The sequence below is a fragment of the Trichoplusia ni genome, chromosome 14 (assembly GCF_003590095.1).
Source record: "Trichoplusia ni isolate ovarian cell line Hi5 chromosome 14, tn1, whole genome shotgun sequence".
NCBI lineage: Eukaryota > Metazoa > Arthropoda > Insecta > Lepidoptera > Noctuidae > Trichoplusia > Trichoplusia ni.
The window spans coordinates 92,714-115,045 of NC_039491.1; the positions used below are offsets into that span (position 1 = coordinate 92,714).

Consider the following 22,332-nt stretch of genomic DNA (forward strand, 5'->3'; position numbering starts at 1 on the left):
CTTCAAACTCTCCAAGAAATTGACTTAACACTCCTAATCTTTCAATGCACACGAAATCTGAATACAGCTAATTAATTATAAGCAAACATATTAACACTGTAGTCGCTAAACGTTACAATAAGGTTTCCGTATCCCGACATACGAGTAGCAACACTTGCTACAGTAAGTACCCACGTTATGTGTACATTATGATCAAAACCTCGCGAGTACACAAACGCTCCAGAGTACACAGTTCGCAAGTGTTAACGTAACAATTAATCAAATAACTACGCTCACACTCGGGCCCGCTTATAAGTGTAAACAAACAGTTTGTGATTTGTAATCGGTTAAGTAACTGAAATGTAGATATGAATATTTATTAGTTTGCTCCTCGTTTCTGATTTGTTAGATTTGAAATACGTTATTGATTTCAGCAAGTCGAACTTGGAGGAACATTTTATTAAGTCGATTAGTGTACAATGTTCGCTTTATTATTTACGAAAAGTCAAAACTAAGAAACCACTATTCCCTACTTAAATGTACAAAGGTGAATGTGTGTTTTTTAAATTAAAGCTAGCTGAAGTTACTAGTTTTATAGACACAAACTATGCCCTACATTATAATCATTTAAACCATTTTAAAGAAACTTATCTAGGCAAGCCCTAAACATAATCACTCTCCTTTTCATTAGCAGTCATGTAAAAAGTATCAAAGCTATTCATACATGTGAGTTCCACGAAGCCGTTTACCCCTATATCGATTACAAAGTTAATAATAAATGCTATCAGCATATCGGAAGGGTGAAATAAATACTTGAGCAATATTTTATAAACATCAGCGTGTAATAAATCATAACTCGTTATCGGCTGAAAGAAAAACGCTTCAACAGCAGAGTAAAGCGTCACGCGAGCATACCGACCCATCACCGCCTTAAATAAGCTTGTCGGAACCGTGTGAGAGAGATGGAGCTATCTGCAGTGTAGAGCGCCGTCTCACTTCCACTCATAATCTTACTTTAAGATGTGGTAAGTCCGCAGAATAGAAATACTTGGATCATGTGGTTTGGTAATTAGTTAATTTACTAAATTATCGTAATTATGTAAATTAGAAGGCGTTAATAAAATGGTATTGGAGGTACACTGGTTATTTAAATTCTCGGCTTAATTAAAGGGGTGCAAAATAGGGTTTAATGTTCTGTGTGTATCTGTGCAGATAGGACATAGTCTGCATGGATAACAGAGGCAAGTAGCTCACAGTGCGCGATTTATCGCGGGTTCAATCCCGATTTTTTGTGATCTACGAGTTATTTTGTCGCGGCTTGCAGGTTAGATCCTAATGCAGGGAAATAAACAATACGACTTTTCAAAGTTACATTTACTTTCTTAATATTCTTAGACACCACTGACAAATTTTATTGTTGATTGTTTATTTCGAAAGCCATAACGCAGGATTAGGACTGAAATATTTATACTTAAGTATTTATAAGATTTTTTACTTAGTTTCAGCCTATATCAGGCATTAATTAATTGGTATTTTCTATCTGTTTGCGCAATTTTGAATGTTTCAATGGGCTTATTTCCAGACAAGGTTTTTTCCTATTAAGTAAATAACTTTAAAAAATCTTATTAATTAGCATAAACTGCAATTTTTTGTAAAATTAAGAATCACACACACGTACACAAGGCATAATGATAATTAAAAACATATTTCAAAGTCTCACCATCAAATTAAAAAAAAAACGCACAAAAAGTATTTGGATGTACGTACGTATATTACGTATCTAACGTTGCAATTTAGAATTTAGATTTAAAAAGCAAATAATTGAAATAATCTCACAGCATTGTAAACAACAAAGTGATAACTTACGTAACGAGGTACGAGATGCCGCCTCGCGCCGCGGGTTTGCAAGCGATCGCAGCAGGACTGCAGATATCTTACGAGGAAGTACACTTGTCAATGTGTCACAACCATAGCCTCCTACAAGCTCACTGAATACTATTTGTATTAGTTTTCAAATACTAATTGCAATCTGCGTTCAACAGATCTAATGACGTCTAGTGGATTTGTCTGTTAATTGAAACTGTTTTGTTTGACACTCCCTTAAATAGTTGTGTTCAAATTGTATTTTGAAAAGATTTTAATAGACTTCAAAAAGTTTGGATGCACAGTTACGTTTAATGAATTGTTTTTTTTTTATGACATCAAAGAAATAGCTTTGGTATCTTTGGCTTTCAATTTTAAATATCGAATATTCTCGAATAATCCGTAAATTGAAATAAAAATAAACACTTGGTAAACGGTATAGCTTTGGATTTATCAATTAACAATCACAATCATTTATTACTCTATGCATCTAATAAGATAATGACATAATGAGAAAGCCTCTATAAATAATACTACTTTGCATCACAAACAACGTTGATTCATATGACAGGCTCGCAATGCATCATACATCGACCTTGGGACGGATTCCTAACCACTGACCTGTTAAGGGCGACACACACTCATTATTAAATGGAATTCATCCGAAAAAGTTTCACCTGTCGTGTGCTGAAACCTCAAAATGACAGCATTCAATAAAGTTGATTATGAATATGAATTTTAAGACTGAGTTTTCAGTGTTCAGTTTCTTTAGTACTTTGTAATATTACAGCCAATGTCTAGACGCGACAGGAATTCTCAGACGCGCGTCACTTGATGTAAATCGCCCCTTACATGTAATGCCAACACACCTGTCCGGCTATTTGTACCTGTTCAAAAATAGAACACTTTTCATTAACGAAAAAGTTTTAAATTTTTGAAACTTTTTAGAGGGTTGAAACCTCGTTTTATTTTTGTTTAGCCGCTCATATTGCAGCATTAGTTATTAAAACATTGCATTGAGCCTGGAGCTATCCCTGGATTGTAATTAAAAATAAATATAGAAAACAAGTTTGTTGTACGTACTGCTAACCAACAATTACTGAAGTAAAATTCAATGAACGCGGTGATATTTTTAGAAAAATAACCGTTAGTTGCACCTGCGTTTCACTGGTATTAGAGCGGTAATAAATAAAATAGCTTTACAAATAAGAAATAACACAAACGTTCCTTATTAGATTAACGTTGGGTAGTAAAAATCATTACTAACATTGAAATTGTTTCATAAATACGACATAATAAATTGGTACGAACCTACACGGACATGTCATTGACATTCTCTTTACACTATAATATAGTCTGTGCCCGTGACTCCGCTTATATAATGCGACCAAGGTGAAGTTTGTACGGCTGGACACTATTAGTGTAACATAAATAAGACGGTTACCGTCTGGTTGGGTACTTGAGGAGAACAAATGTAGGCACACTGAAAATTTAATGTAAACGTATGTAGACTCGAAAATGATAAATCTTTTGAAAAGTGATGTGTTTTTATTTTTGTGTATTTCGTGGCAATAGGGCCCTATCTCAATTTTAGAATGTTTTTAACATATTTTTAACGTACCTTGCACTCAATGTTCGCTTTATTATCTATACTGATATATAAAGCTGAAGAGTTTGTTTGTTTGTTTGAACGCGCTAATCTCAGAAACTACTGGTTCAAATTGAAAAATCTTTTTGTGTTGAATAGACCATTCATCAAGGAAGGTTTAAGGCTATATACCATCACGCTGCGACTAATAGGAGCGGAGATACAATGAAAAATGTGGAAAAAAACAGGGCAGATATAAATCATAACTTAGGTATATCTTCGTACCACAAAACACGGACAAAGTCGCGGGCAACAGCTAGTTATGGATAAATTAGAAGATAAGAGAAGTGTTTTAAAAAGTAAAAACGTAAGCCCTCATGGAAAATCTTCTGTAACACGCTAAGTCGGACAAAAGCTCTTAATAGTGCAACTATAAAGATGCAAATAACCTCATATTTGCCTATTTGCATATTATATTGTGTGAGTACTAAAAATACTTTGTATTTCAAAACAGAGTATTCTTGACTTGTTTTATTGTCATTTCATTGCGTCAATGTGGAAACTGAGTTTACGATTTGAATGACGTACAAATTGTTAGGCTACTTGGAGTTTATAATAGAGCAAGTAATAACGTCACATATTTTACAAATCCAGGGCCAGATGGATAACTATCACAACGTGTGTACTGAAAATGTCTGGAATATGAAATAAGATCCATGCGGAAGAGTAATTACATTAAATAAATGTTGGTAATTTGTCAAAAAATCATGATTAAATACATGGACTAACGCACATACAGTAAGATTTACTCAGTAGATGTATAAAGAGATTTATGAGGCAATTTCCAAACACAATTTTAAATGAGAACGCGCTAAATACTCTTTAGTTTTTCCGGTGTTTTGAGTTCAACAGCACAGACAAAGACTCTCTTTGGAAACGCTCGACCAAATTTAAACAGAATTATAATATCTGTTAAGTTTAATATGAGGCCGGCTAAAAATAGTGGATGTAAACTAGATAAAATTCTGTGGTATAGTGAGGTTGAAGGCGGGGCATCATTCGCGGGCTGGAACTCGCAGCTGTCAGTGTTCGGTGCTCGGCTGGCGAACAGTGCGGGTTTAAGTTCAAGGACTAGTGTCAACCTCTTTTGTTTATTTGCATTAGGTGAGACAGTGACAAAATTTCGAATGTAGTATTTATTGTTTTTAAGTGTTTTGTCTCGACAATTTGTAAAATGTTTCGTGACCCAACTAATGAACTTTAACCTGTAAAATACGTAGTTTCCCAGTTGCTCTTAGCGCAAAACACGTGTCTGCCTTTATGCTCATCTGCGCTACGTATTGATACATAAATCAAGAGTGAAGACATATGAATCACTCGATAAGCAATTGGGCGCGTACATGTCGATACGATCATCAAACAATATTATAAGCGATCCCTGAAACATTGCAGGTGAGGGCGTCCATTTCGCCGACTCGTGCGCAAGCAGTGGGCGGGCGCCGAGCGCGACTCAGTCAGAGACAGGCATCGCCGCCGCTCGCACGAATCTGAACGCCGCACAAGGTATAAAACACTGAAAAACGCTTCTCACTGCTTCATATAACATTTGCACTAATAAAAGCTTACGAATTTACGTACGTGTATTTTTTTTCTCGACACTAATCACCTGCCGACCTCGACATCCATGACTAACTTCATGAACAAGGTGTTCAGTTACAAAAATAATTTGCCGTGACTTCATGCGACTGAAATAACGCGTTCCGTATGAGCGGACGCTGCTATGGTTTGGTTGCCACCAACTGCACATCACTTCATTGATAACGTATTGCTTACTCATTGTGAAACTCTGATGTTTGTGCGTCTGATTTTGGAATCGTCTCTCACTAATTGGTCTCAACATTGAAATAGAACTGAACTTATTCTTGTACACCAACACGGACTGAATTATACCGGCGGATTATTTTCATAGCAACCTTGATGACGGTATTGTTAACCTCGTCTTGGCTGTAAACATCTCTATCGACCTTCCAACTATTTGAATATTTTTAATGTTTACTGTCTCCTTTATCGAGGGCATAAAATACTATTTCCGTTCATTAATAGCGAGTTTCCTCAATACGAACTATAATTATCCGTCGCACAATTGATTTTGTGATTGAGTGTTAATGATCTTTGAAATCGTAGAGGCAAACGGTTCTTAGAAACATCTCCAGTAATCTTGAATTTATAATTCCAAAAATACTTTCGCAAATATTTATTACGCATGCGGGCAAGACCAGAACGAAAATAGACCACACCTCGCTCTGTCTACATTAAATATCGCATCTTGAACAACGAACAGATAACGAACTGTTTTTCCTACACCCACACAAATTCTCACACAAATTTACATGAACGTAGAATATTGTGTGAAATGCATCCTAAAGTTTTCATAGAAACCGCTATAATTTTTGATGGGATTGACAGTGAAATGCTACTTTTACGAGTCTCATAGCGATACTAGTGCCTTTAAGACACAATAAAGGAACGCTACGTATTCTATTTTACTTTCCAGATGTAAAACTTGTCCGTGGCATACTTTGTAAATTTTCATGGATATCGTAAGCAAGTGGTAAATGTCAGATAGAAATAACTCTCCTATGTGAATTAATTTCGTAATTCCAGACAGCAGAAATGTTCCTGAAAAACGTTCTCTTTGGAGCTAAATGTCTGTTTATGGATTCTAAGAAAGAGGAAATAAACAGTAATCAGCTGTTAATATACTCGTAGCTCGAGAGCCCTCGACTGTGCAAATACTTATCTAATGTTTGCATTACACACAAAATGGAGGACCAATTAACGCTAATATATTAAGCTGTTGATAATGTTGACATTTGCCTATTACGTAGATTCAACTAACTTTGACGTTTGTTGCTTAAACAGAATATGTGTTAGATAGTACTCCAGTTTTGTAACATAAAAATATATGTTTTAGTTATAGGACCGCCAGTATAATATTATCTACTTGAAAAAAAAAATAGAACTAAATTCGAAAGAGACCTGTACACGTGAAGAGGGACTGTCAAGAAATTTATTGGCTGTTTACTTCATTACTACTTCAACGCAGACCGCGATTACTAATTATTTTCTAAATGCAATTATTGCATTCAGTAGTCTTACTGTAAAACAATATTTTATATCTACAAAGAAGTTACACCGTACATTACTATTAGAATCAAACGAAGTACTCAATATTGCCCTTAAGTAATCGATGCACAAGTTAGTCGATTTTCAACGTGCATTAAACATACACAGACTACCTTTGATCTGCTGAAGTCAATCGCACTTAACGCTTATCGTCAAGCAGGAGTAAGTACAGATCCCTCTTGTTTGATTTCAGTGTATAATTATCTACTTCCTGGCTAACAAACTTTGGTTCTACTCTTTAAGTACATAAATATATTGTGTATGTATTTATACGTTAATATTGAATATTGATTTAAACATGAATATAAAAGTTAATATATTTGTTCATGTTTATATAGTAAGTACTATGTACTACATAATAATTGACAGTAACCAACGACAGTTGGAAAAGTTTAATACTTGAAACCCAGACCTGATGCTTTTACGTCGTCCTCTCAAGCTTTTAAAAGAAAAATAATAGTTAACGTGAAAACAAATTTTAAAGAAAAATATTTTAAAATACAGCGTAAAATAACTAATTTTAAAGCTCAAAGCCCGCGTGTGACGCCATTCGTAACGCCATCTTCCGCGTCCATTTAGCAATTGCGACATTATACACATAAATAGCGAGAGAAATGGTCCCGAGAGGCGATGGATCGTTTGATTACTACACAATCAGATAATTACGACGCTAATCACACGATAAATAGCTAACACGCATTGTTTGCTTTGACAAAAAACTGAACTGTCTTCAACGAGTGAAAGTATATTTTATCAACGACTCAAATCAACGAGTTTTTCCTTAGATTCAATTGTACATTTAATCATTTTTGTAAGCTAAGAGCAATGTTTAGAATAACCTTAAAATTAGACATAATTAAGGCTGGTTTAGAATTAAAATGCAAGTAATATTTTAGCGACTAGGATTGAAATAAAAGGGTAGCCTGAATCCTAACTTTCCCACATAAATATGTAGCTTCAAAATTTACAAACAGCACTCAAATATCAATTTTTACTTATCTTTATCAATTACAATCCAGTTTTATTGTCAAATTTTATCTCACCTAACATTATCGTAGCTGTACGATTTAGAGGTTACATGAAAACTTATTCGCGTAGCTATCTGACAGCAAGCAAACGTCAAAGTCTGAACACATTATACGGGAAAAATATGATCGTAGCTGGCTGGGCTAATAAAAACGCAATAACACAAGGTGCCCGCCGGCTGCCGGGGGCGAGGCGTGAATCTTCCAACGCTAATAAAATTATCTCTTCAGAAGGATCAAATTTGTCCTCCTCATTTTTTGGGCCACCTTCGTATTTGTGATAAAAATGCAAAATGTTCACTAAAATAATGATTAGCCGACTTAACAGTAATATTTAATGTTACTACAATCGAATAACCTAAATGCAGCTTTAAATAAATTTAGACATATTTTTTTTTGTTGTGAACGACTAAAGTTAAAAAAACGAAAATAAAAAATAACGTTATTTGACAACCTGATAGGATATAAATAGGAAAGGAATACAAAACGACATAACAAATACAAATCTACCATAAATTCTAAAATAATTACATTTCTATCACGTCATGTACAGTGATAATATATTATCGTAAATGTTAACATAAGCGCCTGAAAGCTGTGTCCTTCGATGTTCTCGTTCATGATTTTCAACACATTAAAGGGATTCGAAACTAATTAATCGAGTAATTAATACTAGAGGAAGACAAAAGACGATAATTTATATAAACAATGTGAGTGTTCTTAGTTAAAGACTAAGCAAATACTTAAATATAGGTTCCATTGTTAAATCTAACAAGTACCTATTTACGAATAATTAATTTTCATTGTGTCAAATAGCTCAGGATTATTCAATTAAATATTGAAGTCACCACATAACATTCGTAATAGTACAGTAATAAATACTCTTTTTTCATACAGAACCTTTTTTCCGTAGCCTCTTTGTACAGAACCGTCGGTGTCGCGAGTCCAACTTGCTCTTGAATAGTTGTTTATTGGTGACACAATACCGTAGTACAGTTGACAGTTATAATTCCGGCGTAAGGTTGGACGTTAGATGGTATTATAAAGCAATGCATTTTTAATGTGAACACGGATCGTTAAGTTTATTATGCTTTCAAGAATACATTCAAAACTTACGATTTAAAAGTCATTACATATTATATTAGTATTATAACAATGTTTTTTTTTTAATATAAAGTTTTGGCTGATAAATATTCTGCATGTTGGCAATATAATAGTATGTAACTGATATAAAATTTTGAATGTTGCCATTGGTGATAAAAGTGCCATCGTACCGTTTTAAGTTTTTTTTATTATTTAACGCTATTAAGGTATACAACAAATTTATTTTATCTTGTATGTATTAAAAATTGATATTAAAAAGCTTTTATTTTGTAATATTCCAGCGCTAAACGAACGACAAAATGGCCACCGGCCCGAAGATAGTCCACAAGCAGTTCAACTCGCCCATCGGGCTGTACTCGCAGCAGAACATCAAGGAGACGCTGGGCAAGCACTTGCAGAACCTCGGCAATGGCACCGTCGGGTAAGACACCATCATACACATCAGATATACAGACATACTTATACTTTATTAGGGTGAAAAGGTTTTATTACAATGCAATGGGTAGAAATTGCATGGCAAAAAGTTTCAAGAGAAACTGTGTCACAGTCACTATGGTCACAGTAGTCTGTGTAGATTTCCCGCCATCAAATCTAGAAAGCTTTCCAGCTTTTAGCATCGAAACTTGACACGTGTTTTTTTACCTAGGCATTAAAATATCTGTTAAAGGGTAATTAAAAAAAAATCTTATTAATACTACTGAATTAATGTCAGTAGATTATAATAGAACATCCATGTTGATTGATTGATATTGACAAGTGATTCACTCATCGTACAATCAAATACTCACTTCACTCAGTCACTAAAGAGATGTAAACAAATTGTACGAAGCCAAACCTATTACAACAGTTTCAACGCATAGCAAAAGGTCGCCCTTATGAGTGTCATGATGCATTTGTCATTATTAAGTAGAGGCGAATGGCTGTTCGAACGTAAGCTCACTTAGCTAAGTGAAGTTTTTGCATACAGTTGTGTTCTTTAATTACTTTGTGTCCAAATACACTTCAATTATTTAATACTAATTGTCACCAACACTGGTTTTTCGTCAATGGGGAGGTAAGTACTCTACCAAACGCTACCAAGCATAAGATTCACTCGCCATGTTATATCTTAGTGACATCTATTTTCCTTACATTTATCATTATTATTGGTTGAAATTCAAACTTTAATAGTTCATGTACCGTAAAACATAAAACCAAAATTTACTTAGAATAAAATCAATACATCTTTTATTTCAATCGACTGTCGATAGGATCACGGGACAGAATTAATTAATCGGCACAAAAATAGTTTTTATCTTAATCAAAAAGATGTTCATATGTAACTATTAATAACGCTGGTTGATTATGAGAAATATAATATGTTCCATTATACCACGATATCAATATCTCGGGCAAAAGGAAAGTGAAACGTGAATGTACAGACGTGAGCATTCAGATAATATCATTGATTACAGCTGTAATTACTTGCGATAGTATTGTGTGAATCCATTTAAGGAGAAGTCTACATTTCTGTCTAAAAGCATGACCAAAAACGAATTTTACACAAATGGAACGTATTAGTATGCACCGACGAAACTGTGCCTTATGTGAAAGTTTTTTTTTTTATATCAGCAGGACTTTCATAATAATTTGATGTTTGACTTGTAACTTTATATAGCTTTATATTCAAACTTATATATTTCGATATAAGTATATTTGTTTTTTTGCGTGTCTACATAAAACATTAATTAATATGCAGAAACAAGACGTCGCCTTAAGGCTAGCATTATTACAACTTATTGACATGTACATTGAGTGAAAAGGTCATTAATTCCATATTAAGAACACCTTCAATAATAATTAAAGGCATTGTATGGAAAATTGTGTATTTTCTCGAATAACAACGACAAAGAATCAGAGAGCATTAATTCGAAATCAAAAATATAATAGACATGTTTATTATATATGTTTTAGGTATAAAGTTGCCATAAAATAATGTCAGATACACAAAAAGCTGAAAATAATTAAATATGTCATAAATTCTGTCAATCTATTTAACCAGATGAGTTTGGTTCCTCATATATGTAACCAAAATTATCGCACTAAAAATACAACATACTGTATAAAGTGCTATATCTCCAAAAGCATGCCAGAAAGACAATTTAAGAGATTCCTGAACACCAAACACTTTGCCAGTGCGTCAGTATAATCTTCAAAACAACAACATTCAATACATTCTCACCGAAAATAGACTCCAATCTTAATACATGGAAATAAATGAAGCTACATTTATTATGGACGTTTCAATATCATAAATTCGTGGAAAGGTAAAGCCTATCTACATAATTTCCATACCGGAGCCTGATTTGAGTATCATATCCATCCATACAGTGTACGTAATAGTTTCACTTTCCCTAGAAGACAGGAAGAGTGACCCCCAACAATTCGAAATAATATTTTCGAGGATGGGATCATATTAACATAAATAAAAGAAAGGACCAACTTTTGGGACTGTCTTTAACTGTGACCAGCGAAACTCAACGGACTCGAATGACTACAATTTAATTTTGTATCCTTGCAAGAACAATAAAAATACACAATTTCGAGATTCGACTTTCCAGCCTTCAAAATGTATCAAGAAAACGTATTTATAGATATTTTTTGTTGTTGTTTTCGTTGTCACCAGAGACGAATAAACCAGTAGTAACAGAATGGATGTCCGTTCTATTTTTGAAAAATAAGGGTATCATTAAAGTAAGCAAAGTCGTTACCTGCCAATCGTGATAAAATAGTTTGATTAAAAAAAGGTCGTATTGTACTCTCATATATTTTCGTTGGGGACTTAGGGGACGTCATGTAATGTACGACTCCAATCTTTAGCAGGATTTTTAATAGAGGACATTTAGAGTGTATACTTATATTGCTTTTACTAAAACTTACAACTCATTTCAATGTTGGGCTATGTCTCGCTGAATGTGGTTATTATGCTCTAAGTCAACCTAGAACGGTCGTAATTAGGAATAAATTAAGTTGATCAGCCTATCAGAACCTATGTACCTATATATAAGACATTACAAAAAAATATAGGTCATCGCAATAAAAAGATTTCGTCATCCATTGTTCAAACATCCAAACAAGAAGCTTTAAATAAACATTCAAGTTCAGTGCATGATCTCATCTTTACCCGTAATTAAGTACTGGGTTTGTAAATTAAAACATACAAATGGCCCTGTCAAAGAGAATGCGAGTAAAATAATAGTGACACGTGGTGTTGACTGGTTGCCAGGGTGATGACGTCTTATTGATACAATTGTTCGGTAATTAGTCAATGGATATTAACAATAGAACTGCCTGCGTTTTGTTTACACTACGCGTGAGAATATTTTCGTATTCAACCCCGAATTTATCAACACTCGGAACTCGGGCCTTCGCGCGTAAAATATATTTCTTTGCCTTCTATTTGCGTCGACAGCTTAAAATATATTAGCTTTATAGTCGGTTTTAACAATGATAGTTAAATCATTGTTAGAAATCGGGTTATGTGAATTTATAACATAATAATCCCTCCTCCCGCTGTTTGAAAATGGGAAAATGTATAATTTTGCTTTAATTGAAGATAAAACAAAAACGTGAAAACTTTTTGCACCCATAATAAAAAATAACTATTTGTATCATAAAATAATGACAATATAATATAAAATATACATGAATTACAAATTAAACAAATGAAGACAATATAATGTTAAGCAATCTAATTATGGTAGGACTAACCAGTGGAATAATTAATTCATATAATTAACTTGTTCTGATAATTTCCCTTGTTCGAAGACGTTATTAAGTCATGTTGTATTAATCTATTAAAAACGAATTATAGGCTTAATTATACAGTTTCCATCTATCTCTTATTTCTTTTTCATTCAGTAAAAACTAATTGTTTTGGAGACTCTTTGAAAAATGATTATTTTTAATATATAGAGAGAAAGATATGTATAATACTGTTTTGATTCACTCTATCTTCTGACGCGATTACTTTAAACATGTTGCAAAAAATGTTGTCTTGATGAATTGGCTTTCACTTAGGGAAATCTCTTGAAACTAAAAATCCACATTTTCCGAAACTCCGTGGCTAAAATACTCGACGTTATCTCGCCAATACGGAATGCAGACGACGTTAAAAATAACCGTCGCGGACCCGAAATAGACACGCACACATACACACAGATATACAGAGATAAGAAACAAAACATTGATAGATGTGCCAATATGCTATGGATGAGTCACTGATCCCGAGGAATCAATAACATATACACCTATCCACCTACTGTACTATATTCTCGTATTATAATAAGTCGGCGTTTTCTTCCCTAATTGGAGAACTACCGGTACAGCAATGTTTGCTGACACGAATATATTTTATAGCGCCTGACTCATTAATTTTTTTATATAAACGTCATTTTTCATCAAATTCATTAAAATGTTATATAGTCTAAAGGAATAGACCACGATTATAGACTTAGAACTTACATTACGACACTTAATAACCAAAATATTTGAAAATTAAATTAAGAAACATGTGTATATATTTTTTTTTTTCAAGAAAAATGACAATAACTTGTAAATCACATAGGTCTACAAAAATAGGACTGTTCTGTTATTTTGTAGAGCACAAAAATCACATCGTAACAAAACTAAAAGAGAATCCACATTAAGAAGTGTATTGTATTACAAGAACTGTGACTATTATAAGGAAATATAGCGACATAGGTTGGGGACACTCGAGAGATGTCCCCCAATTCTTTTTTATATCATGTTATACATGAGACAATTTGAAACAACTGACACTTTACCTCAAACATTACCTTAATCTAAACCTTTATCAAGTCGACAGGCACTGAAAGCGACCACACAATTGTTGTATCAACCATTAATATAAAAAAGGAACAAAAGTAAATAAACCCTTTGAATGTTTTAGTTTTTTTAAGAGATTTATTGGCATTTTGACAGTCATGTATATATAATATAGTTCATAATTTGAATGCCACGGCGATCACGCAAATAATAAAAAATATTAAAATGTTGGCTGCCAGTAATTAACACTGTACTTTGTAGTCAGTGATCTCAAAAGCCATTATATTGATTTACTAACCTAACCTACGAAGTATACATACCACAACGGGCGGCCAGCCAAAATGAAAGAGCATGGACTATTAAAAAAGAAAACAAAAATTAAATTACTTGTATAGGTGACACCGCTGTGTCTAGTATATACAGGGGGTTTGTTTTTTTTAAACTAACGAAAATAATATATTTTTACAGTTATATTATAAAAATCATAACTAACGGACCATTTTCTAAAGTGTATGTTATTATGTAAACTCACTTTTGCTCCCGAACTCCATACAAATTACCTACGAGACGGTATGTTGTTTATAGTCCACTTTATACTAACTAACGCGTTTAACTGAATTCTTTGAATAATTGTATAGTTTTACTATAAGCTCATGTATCTAGTGACGTATCCGCAGATTTCCGGCCCTCCTTAGTTCGTTGAACCCGCTACGAAGTTTTCGACGCCAGTTTTTTTATTACAAAGTAACATAAAAAGCTTTCGAAAATTGACCAAAAGTGTTTACATTAATTTACTAAAAATCTATTTACAATATCTGTATATGTGTGCGCATAACTTGTTTATATTTTTACCGATTAGGAAAAGTCTGCCGTATTATCATGTACTTCAACATGTTTATTAATACTTACCGTTTTCAGTATAAATACCTGAAACTATCAAACAAACACGTTACGTAAAAGCGGAGTCATAATAAAATAGGATACAAGTTGTTATTTTGTTGTTGTTGACGTTGAGTCTCGGCAGTTGACATCTGGGTCACCTAAATCCTGAAGGTCAGTCCCCTAGGCACGGTCAGAGTCAATTACTGATCGTGATCACGCGTGCTCGCAATGATTTTGATGCAAATGTTAAGGGGATGCTCTCGTATTTCAAGAACCTTAATCTGCCCAAATAATAATGCTTTAAAAGAATATAAAAAAAAATCGTTTGTCGTCATGCCTGTTTTTCTAGCCGTTTCTTTTTTCCTATTCTAATATACATATGTAAGAATTATGCCGCATCCCTTATTTTATCGAATGGCCAATCAAATCGATCGAATCAATATTTAGAAAAATATATATTAGGCCCAAAGTAAAATGCAGTTACAAAAGATTCCAGTTATTTTTCAGTCTCTTTTCTTTAAGCAGTTTTCAGTGAGAACTGTTTTTGAAAACTACTAGGATATCAGCAAGTTAGCATTTCCCCTTATGGGCTCAGAGAAATTGTTTAATAAGTAATGTAACTCGATTGTAAACTTATTACTTCGACAAGTTATAGTTAGTTCCGAAATATTGAGGGTCATTGTACAGTTTGGGTTATTTACATCAACAAAGTCCAAAATTGAGCCAAGCCCTCCATCTTAATACAAAATGTTGAATTTTATTAGACTTGCAAAATTCGTTATGTTATTTTGCAAGTATAATAAATTTATTTTACGATGCGTAAATCAAAAACTCATCATTCAATTCACTTAGCAAACCTGATTTACCTCCAACATTATTCAGCAAGTACCGGAGAATCTTGTGAAAAAAATTCTCAGTTGAATTTGCCAGCAACCTGTATATAAAGCACCTTCAATGAAGAGCATCCAAAGATAAACCGAGCGGATTTGAATGCCGGTGACCGATCAATTATGGAGTGCGTGCTACCGAGGGGGCACTGACATTTACGCAGATGAAACTTAGCGTCGCGCCAGCCTCGCGTCAGCCCCGCGCCAACATCGCGTCAACATAGTACGCATACCACAATGTACGGATCAAAGTAATGCTAAAATAAATGGGTGCTACATGATGCATCTGCGTAAGATCTTCATATTTCAAGATGGAAATTGAGATCTGTTTTGGTTTAAACAGGGCCACGTGTCCTGATGGTGTTCAAGTTGCTTAATTTCCCGGAAACGTGGCGTGTAATTGATAGCATATGCGGGTTATTAGTATTTAGAGCCATCTCATGTACGTGGGTGGTGCATTCAAATGACAACTATTTAGTACATCATAAAATTATATTTACGTCTGAGTTAAATGGTATTAGTTCCTATATAAACAAACCTACAATTACTCCTTCAATTTGTATCCTTTTTTAAATATAAACATAAAGATATCACTTGGTCATTATGGCCGGAAAAAACAGGATAACATTTCCTGAAATCACGTTTAAATTGCACAATACACAGATACAGAGACATCGATAGTACGAAAAGCCTATTAAACGAATAGGTTTTAAAATTAGCAGGATTAATGTATTATTAGTACCTATGGTTGGCAGATTTCTGCGTAATGTAGTAGTGATGGATGCACTCGGTGTTTATTTTGCTAACCCTATTCGAGGAGCGGCCGGCGGCGCGCGGCGGTGGCGTTACGTCAGCCGCAAATGTTTCGCGATCTTGTTCCGCATACTGCGTTCTTTCAGTATAGTGACTATAATATATGGTTAAATATAAATATAATTAAAGTTAATTATAGTTAAAATATTTAAAATATGTCCCAGCGATACCAGGACATAAAACCGATACTTAAACGAAATTATTTTTCAAACAAAACCTGCCTATTTGGGGTAGAATATAAAAAGTTAGATAGAATAAGGACAATTTGTTTTTATTTAATACCTGCATAGGTAGTTAGGTCCCTATATGATTGAGTTAGCAGCAATGAGTATAGTTTTAATAACTACTTATAACTTACTTATGCACTTACCGACACAATAATCAAGATGTCTATTTAGCGCAACATCACTTCAAACGTTACTTCGTGCGAATAATTGCTACCTGACGCCATACTTTATCTTGTCTCATTATTAATGGCAGAAACGACAAAAAAATAGGAATAAAAAGGCAAATGCAGAAGATGGCACGCGAGCCGGCACAGTCGCGACGCGGCCGTAACCGCGCACAACACTGCGCATGCGTGAACCGATGAATACCATATTCATAATTCAGAATCGGGAGTTCAATAATAATATTTACAAAAAAATGCTTGTTTTTTAAAACAAATCTAAATATTTTTAAGAACAACGCAATTAAAGGCTTGCTTTAAAAAAAACATTAAATTTAAATTATTATAATTTAATTTGGCTGAATATTGAGGTGTGCAAAAGTGAATTCATATTTTTTTTAAATAGAACTTGAAACAAAGACTCATCGTCGAGTCAGGATTTGGCATAATATCGTTCGTGCTCATCCCAACGTATAAATAAACAAGTGATTTATACAAGTTTATGCAGATTTTACAAAACTAAAGCAATTGTTTGAAAGTGAATCGCGTGATTGCTATCATGGCTACCGTCATAGAAACAAATGGGTAAGGAATATTCAGGTCATTAGCTAATTTCCTGGTTGCGCGCTGACACGTTATTTTTATACAAGGATGTAAAGCAGCCGGACGTAATTAACTAGGGATGTGTATTGCCGCATAATAATCACTGTCTTTATTATGTTACGCTTTATAGTCGGAAACATTGCTGTGATTTTTTTATTTGGTACATTTTAAGATTTTTTGATCTTGTAAATTAAGAGTATGGGAAGGTGGGGTAAGACGGGGTAGCGAGGTAAGATGGGGACCCTCCAAAAATATATAATACAGTATTAATTGAAAAGTTATTTTGACGCCATCTAGTCGTATTTATCAGTACTTGTTAGAGTCGCAAAAAGTTTGTTCGAAGGAGCGCACGATTCTTCATGGTAAGTACATTTTTAAAATTTGAAGTGGTTTTATCTAATTATTGAAGCATATAAAGTGCATGACTGTTATAATGTATGATAAACATAATGTGTGACATATTTTTTTTGTTAATTTGTATTTATTTTACTATTGTAAACTCATTAATTCATGCCGGTTTCTTTTGATTTATAACCTCTAAAAATTCAATACAACTTTTAAGTCCAGTTTGGGAAAGATGGGACACTTATGTGGGGCAAGACGGGGTAGGTACCCGATCTTATCCGCTGAGTTGTTATTCAGTTTGTATTGAGATTGCATTCAACATTAACTATTTTTTTATAGTACAGTTCCAAAAACAGTAATGTTGTCATTTCCTGATGCTTAAATGGCTACACCGCCGTAAATCATTTAGCAAACTCTCCACCTCCACCAACTGCTTCAACCTCATGTCTCAAGCAGGCAACAGTAAATGATTATATAGATAATGATGCATTCCATCTGGTTAGCCCGAAAAAGTTAATGCCTTATTCGCGATTCGCCGAAAAAAGACCAAGACAAGTTCGAAGAAGGGGAAAAGCAGCTATTATTAGTGCTTTTCTATATAAAAAAGAATGAGAGGAAAACTAAAATAGGTAGAAACTAAAACCACATGTAACAAACAAAAAGTAAATGACAAAAATAACAATAAAGAGAACTTGAAAAACCGAAAAAGCGAAAAGGCACAGAAGAAGAAGATACAGAATGTCTATACTGTCGCGGCTTGTATTCCGATTATCATACTTGTATCACTTATCGTACTTGAGGCAAGTGAGCGCATTGTGTCTGTGCAGGAGTGGAAGACAGCGATGACGAAGCTGAACATATCTGCCCGGTTTGTGAAGATGACGGCGCTTAAATAGTCTATACCCCATCTTACCCCAGGGGTATACCCCATCTTACCCTATAGGTGGGGTAAGATGGGGTGATTCAGTTATTTTTTAAAAGTTTATATTTTTATGAGAAGAACTTATTTTTTTTTGTTTTGTCTGATTGTTATTAAAAGAAGAAAGACTGATTATTTAATTAATAAAAGTTCCTACGTTGTGCAATTAAAAAAGATGGGTTTTATTTATGAAATACCTTAAGGTCCCCGTCTTACCCCACCTTCCCCTAAGTTTTTTTCCTGCAAAATTATTTAATAGACAGAATACGTACTTTAACACGTTAGTACATAAATGAATATAAACGTTATCTGCATAAAATTCATATCCAAATATGTACTTGCCTATTTACAATTTAAATACATAGATGACTTGTATTTACAGCTTTCAAAATCTTTAATTAACATTAAACTCCTAATTAAACGTCAACCTGACAACCATATTATTTATTTAACATGAAAAATATCTTCACTCCAAAAAAAGTTTTCCTAACTGCCATAAAAAAATAAAAGTAAAATAAGGCTAGTATCGTTCTCTCATCGTATTGAATAACCATTTTCCATCCAGCCAGTATATTTGTGCAGACGTCCATCTGACATTGACATGTGATCGCGCCATAACGTGCTCAGGTGAATGTAAACCCGATTTCTTTATATGGCAGGCAGCACGGTCAAACGACCAACTGAATTATCTCATGTGTTGGATAACGTTTATTTTGTATGTATTTATATTTAATAAAATGATCTGTTGGTAACGATTGTAAAGTGCATTATTTAGGCCAACTAGAAATTTATAATAATACCTGTATGACTGTGGAACTGACTGTAACAAGTGCCTGCGATAAATAACGTCAACCTGTTGATCCAAAACGAATCCATAGGAAAGAGCTTTTTATAAAAACGCAGATACCAATGAATAATGATAATATCGCAAATTAAAATTTACAAAACCACCTGCAGCCTTTATCGTAGGATAATAGCGAATAATTACTAACCTACGTACACTCTTATTAATTTTGTAATTGATATCATGCGATAGCTCTATATTGCTTGGCTCTTGATAGCAGTACAACCTGTTGTAATTGGTTATAAGTAAAATGCCGGTCTCATTTTTCGTAATTATTTTCTAAAATAGATACAGTCAGGCACAAAAAGCTTACAACATCTTTTTAAAGATTTTTTTTAAGTTCTTGAATTTAATTATGGGAGCACGATGTAAACACAATATTTACAGGATAATACTTCGTTTGTAGTATACGTAGGTGTGTTTGCGACACCAACGCTGACCATTAAAATGGATTTTCTTAATAGTATCTCAAGATTATCACATAAAGTGCTTCTTTGTAAGGTTGCAATCTTGAGGCTGCCCACACCACCTGAACTTCTGTAGCGAGACTATAAATACATGAATAAAGTCCGAGAAATGTACAAATTGCGGCAAAGGAACTAGACGTGTTGGTTATGTGTTTCACCACATGACACGTTCTTTCTCCAGTACTTTTTTACCTATTTTATGTGTTTTAGCAAAGGCACAGTTAACCAACAAGTACCTACTTAATAAATATGTGACGTAAAATGATTGAAAAAAAAAATACTTTTTCACCTTTATACTTTTACCCATGACTGTACGTATTCTTTAAAATAAACTTTAAGTGTACTCTACTTTCTAAGCATGAGGTGAAATATTTTTTGCGATTTCACTCCACGCCCTGCCCTGGGCGTATTAAAGGCACTGCCCGTGAAATGTCGAGAACGAAGGCACAACATAATAGGTTTCGTAGCACCCTCTGTCTATGGTGCCGTGATGTAGCACATTCTAGCTGTATAGTGTATACCTACTGATTATTCAAAAACTTAATCTGTTGTGAGCCGTATGATAGATGGATCTTAGTCATGTCTTTTCAACATTTAAAACATTTGGTCCCGTCTTTGCATTAAATTTGATTGCTCCTATTTGCTATAATTTGATAATTTGTTTAAGTAGGGAATTTTAAAACGGATCAAGTCATAAAATTAAATCACGTGGTTTTAAAGGATTCTATTTACGAACTTATTTTTAAGTTTAAAACATACCAACTAGTTTTTTTTTAATTGACTATCTCACTGATGAATTTGTGCAATCAAATAAAAAACCTATTCCGATGGTGTCGCGGTATCTACTATTAAACGAAGAAGAGAAGAAAGAAGTTAAAAGATGAATTGACCTTATCACATTCTAAAAATCACTCCCAAATCCCTAGAATTACAAATTAAAAATAGGTTATAAATAAATGAGCAGACACTTTTCAGATTTTAAGCCTATAACTGTCCCCTGTTTAAAATATCACGTGGCCTATTATCGCGCTTAATGCGCTGTTTGAGGGAAAGAGTCAATAGTAATTATTTTAAACATGCAAACAAAATAGAATTTAGGTTGGGTTTTCACAATAATTAGGATAACCGGTAATGGTGGTCTGTTTTTGATCGAAATTAGATTAAAGCTGTTTTGTTTATCTGTATGTACTACTCAGAGTACCTAAAGCGAAAAAGCTGTACTGACTCTACAGCATACATAACAGATAATTACATAAACACAAAAGATGATTTTCAAGCTAAGTACGTTGGACAAAAAATCTGAAGACTTATCGCCGCGGTTTATAGCAATACAGTTTAATTTTTGGAAGCGTGACAGAGCAACGCACGGCGTAGAGCTTCGTCCCTCTCTCACTCTCAATATCACTTAAACATGTCGTGGTAGACTCTCTGATAATATCACATTACATAATAACCGGTTAAGTTCGTGATTGCGTGCCAATTGGTCTTAAACGGTAAGCTCCTAAAAAGGCAGTCACTCAATCTAAAAATAAGTTGTCAACACTCAAAATGTTGTGGTAATATAAAAATCCGCAGAAACATTAATTCGTCAAAATGTAAACAAGTAAAAATTCTGGTTTTTTGTTTGTAAGATAAAATTACAACCTTAATTTTTTTGGCACAAAAAGAGTATTACAAAAATCCTAATCAGATTAGCATACATTGATCAATTATAACCCAGACCCTTACACGCTAAGACGAAGACAAAAAAATACCATAACTTGTCAATCCTCATACCAAAGCCATTCCTTCAATCAGGTTAAGTTAAACTTTCAGTCAACAAAATCAAATTCGTAAACACTTTATTAACAAACGTACAACCGAGAATACTACAGAATACCTATAATTAAGTAGTTGTCCAACAAACTCTAATTAACAAAAGACAATCGAGTTAAAGCGAAGCTATAAATACGAGAGAACGCACGAGTCCGCCATGTTAATTTCGATCACGAACTCCGCATGGATTGTGTTTTGTATGGCTGCAATGAATACTGAGTGAAAGTGTATTTAAGACTTTCAATTGCCCGGCGAACAGATCAAACACAAACAATGTGATAAGGATCACATTAAACTGGTCAGACTTTACTTAATGTTCTCCAATCCGTTATTGTAGCAAGTAATCAAGTTTCATTTTAAACGTTTTCATTAAATTCGGTAACAATTAATGTTGAAGAAAAGTTGCAACGTATATTCAATGAAAACATATTATCTCTGATTTATTTATGAAATATTGTTATTTTTGTAAACTATTGCCTAATATGCCCGTCATTATTGAAGGCATTATCTACAGGAAAGCTTATTTAATTTAATTTAAGTTCCGAGAAATTGTGAACAGCGACAAATATAAAAACCTTGTTGTAAGTTAAAAAAAAAAACATTTCTAGAAAACATGGTCACCCAGCAACCAGACTTTGCCAAAAACACTTAATTCGAGTTTTCATTTCAATAAAGCGGTAACAGAAATGCACATTACACTATCTAGCTATTCGTGTACATGGATTGTATGGTGACACATAGACATGCAGTGGAACCTTAGTTATAGGCTTCAATTTTGAACTTTGGGTATGGCACCC

General features: G+C 33.8%; 1 protein-coding gene across 4 annotated transcripts in view; it reads left to right on the forward strand.

The window, feature by feature from the left end:
• Window positions 1–4,481: 4,481 nt before the first annotated feature.
• LOC113500449 (extensin) overlaps window positions 4,482–22,332 on the forward strand; it is a 34,722-nt gene continuing 16,871 nt past the window's right edge. Inside the window, exons 1-3 of one of the 4 annotated variants that reach the window (XR_003401203.1) lie at window positions 4,482–4,594; window positions 4,883–4,993; window positions 9,027–9,166. Coding sequence is in view for 3 of the 4 variants with exons in the window: in XM_026881253.1 (XP_026737054.1) it covers window positions 9,045–9,166 (122 nt within the window). In the remaining variant the exon portion in view is untranslated. Of the gene's footprint in view, window positions 4,595–4,882; window positions 4,994–9,026; window positions 9,167–9,691; window positions 9,800–22,332 lie in introns of those variants that run through there. The other 3 variants (XM_026881253.1, XM_026881255.1, XM_026881254.1) reach the window with 3 other exon arrangements.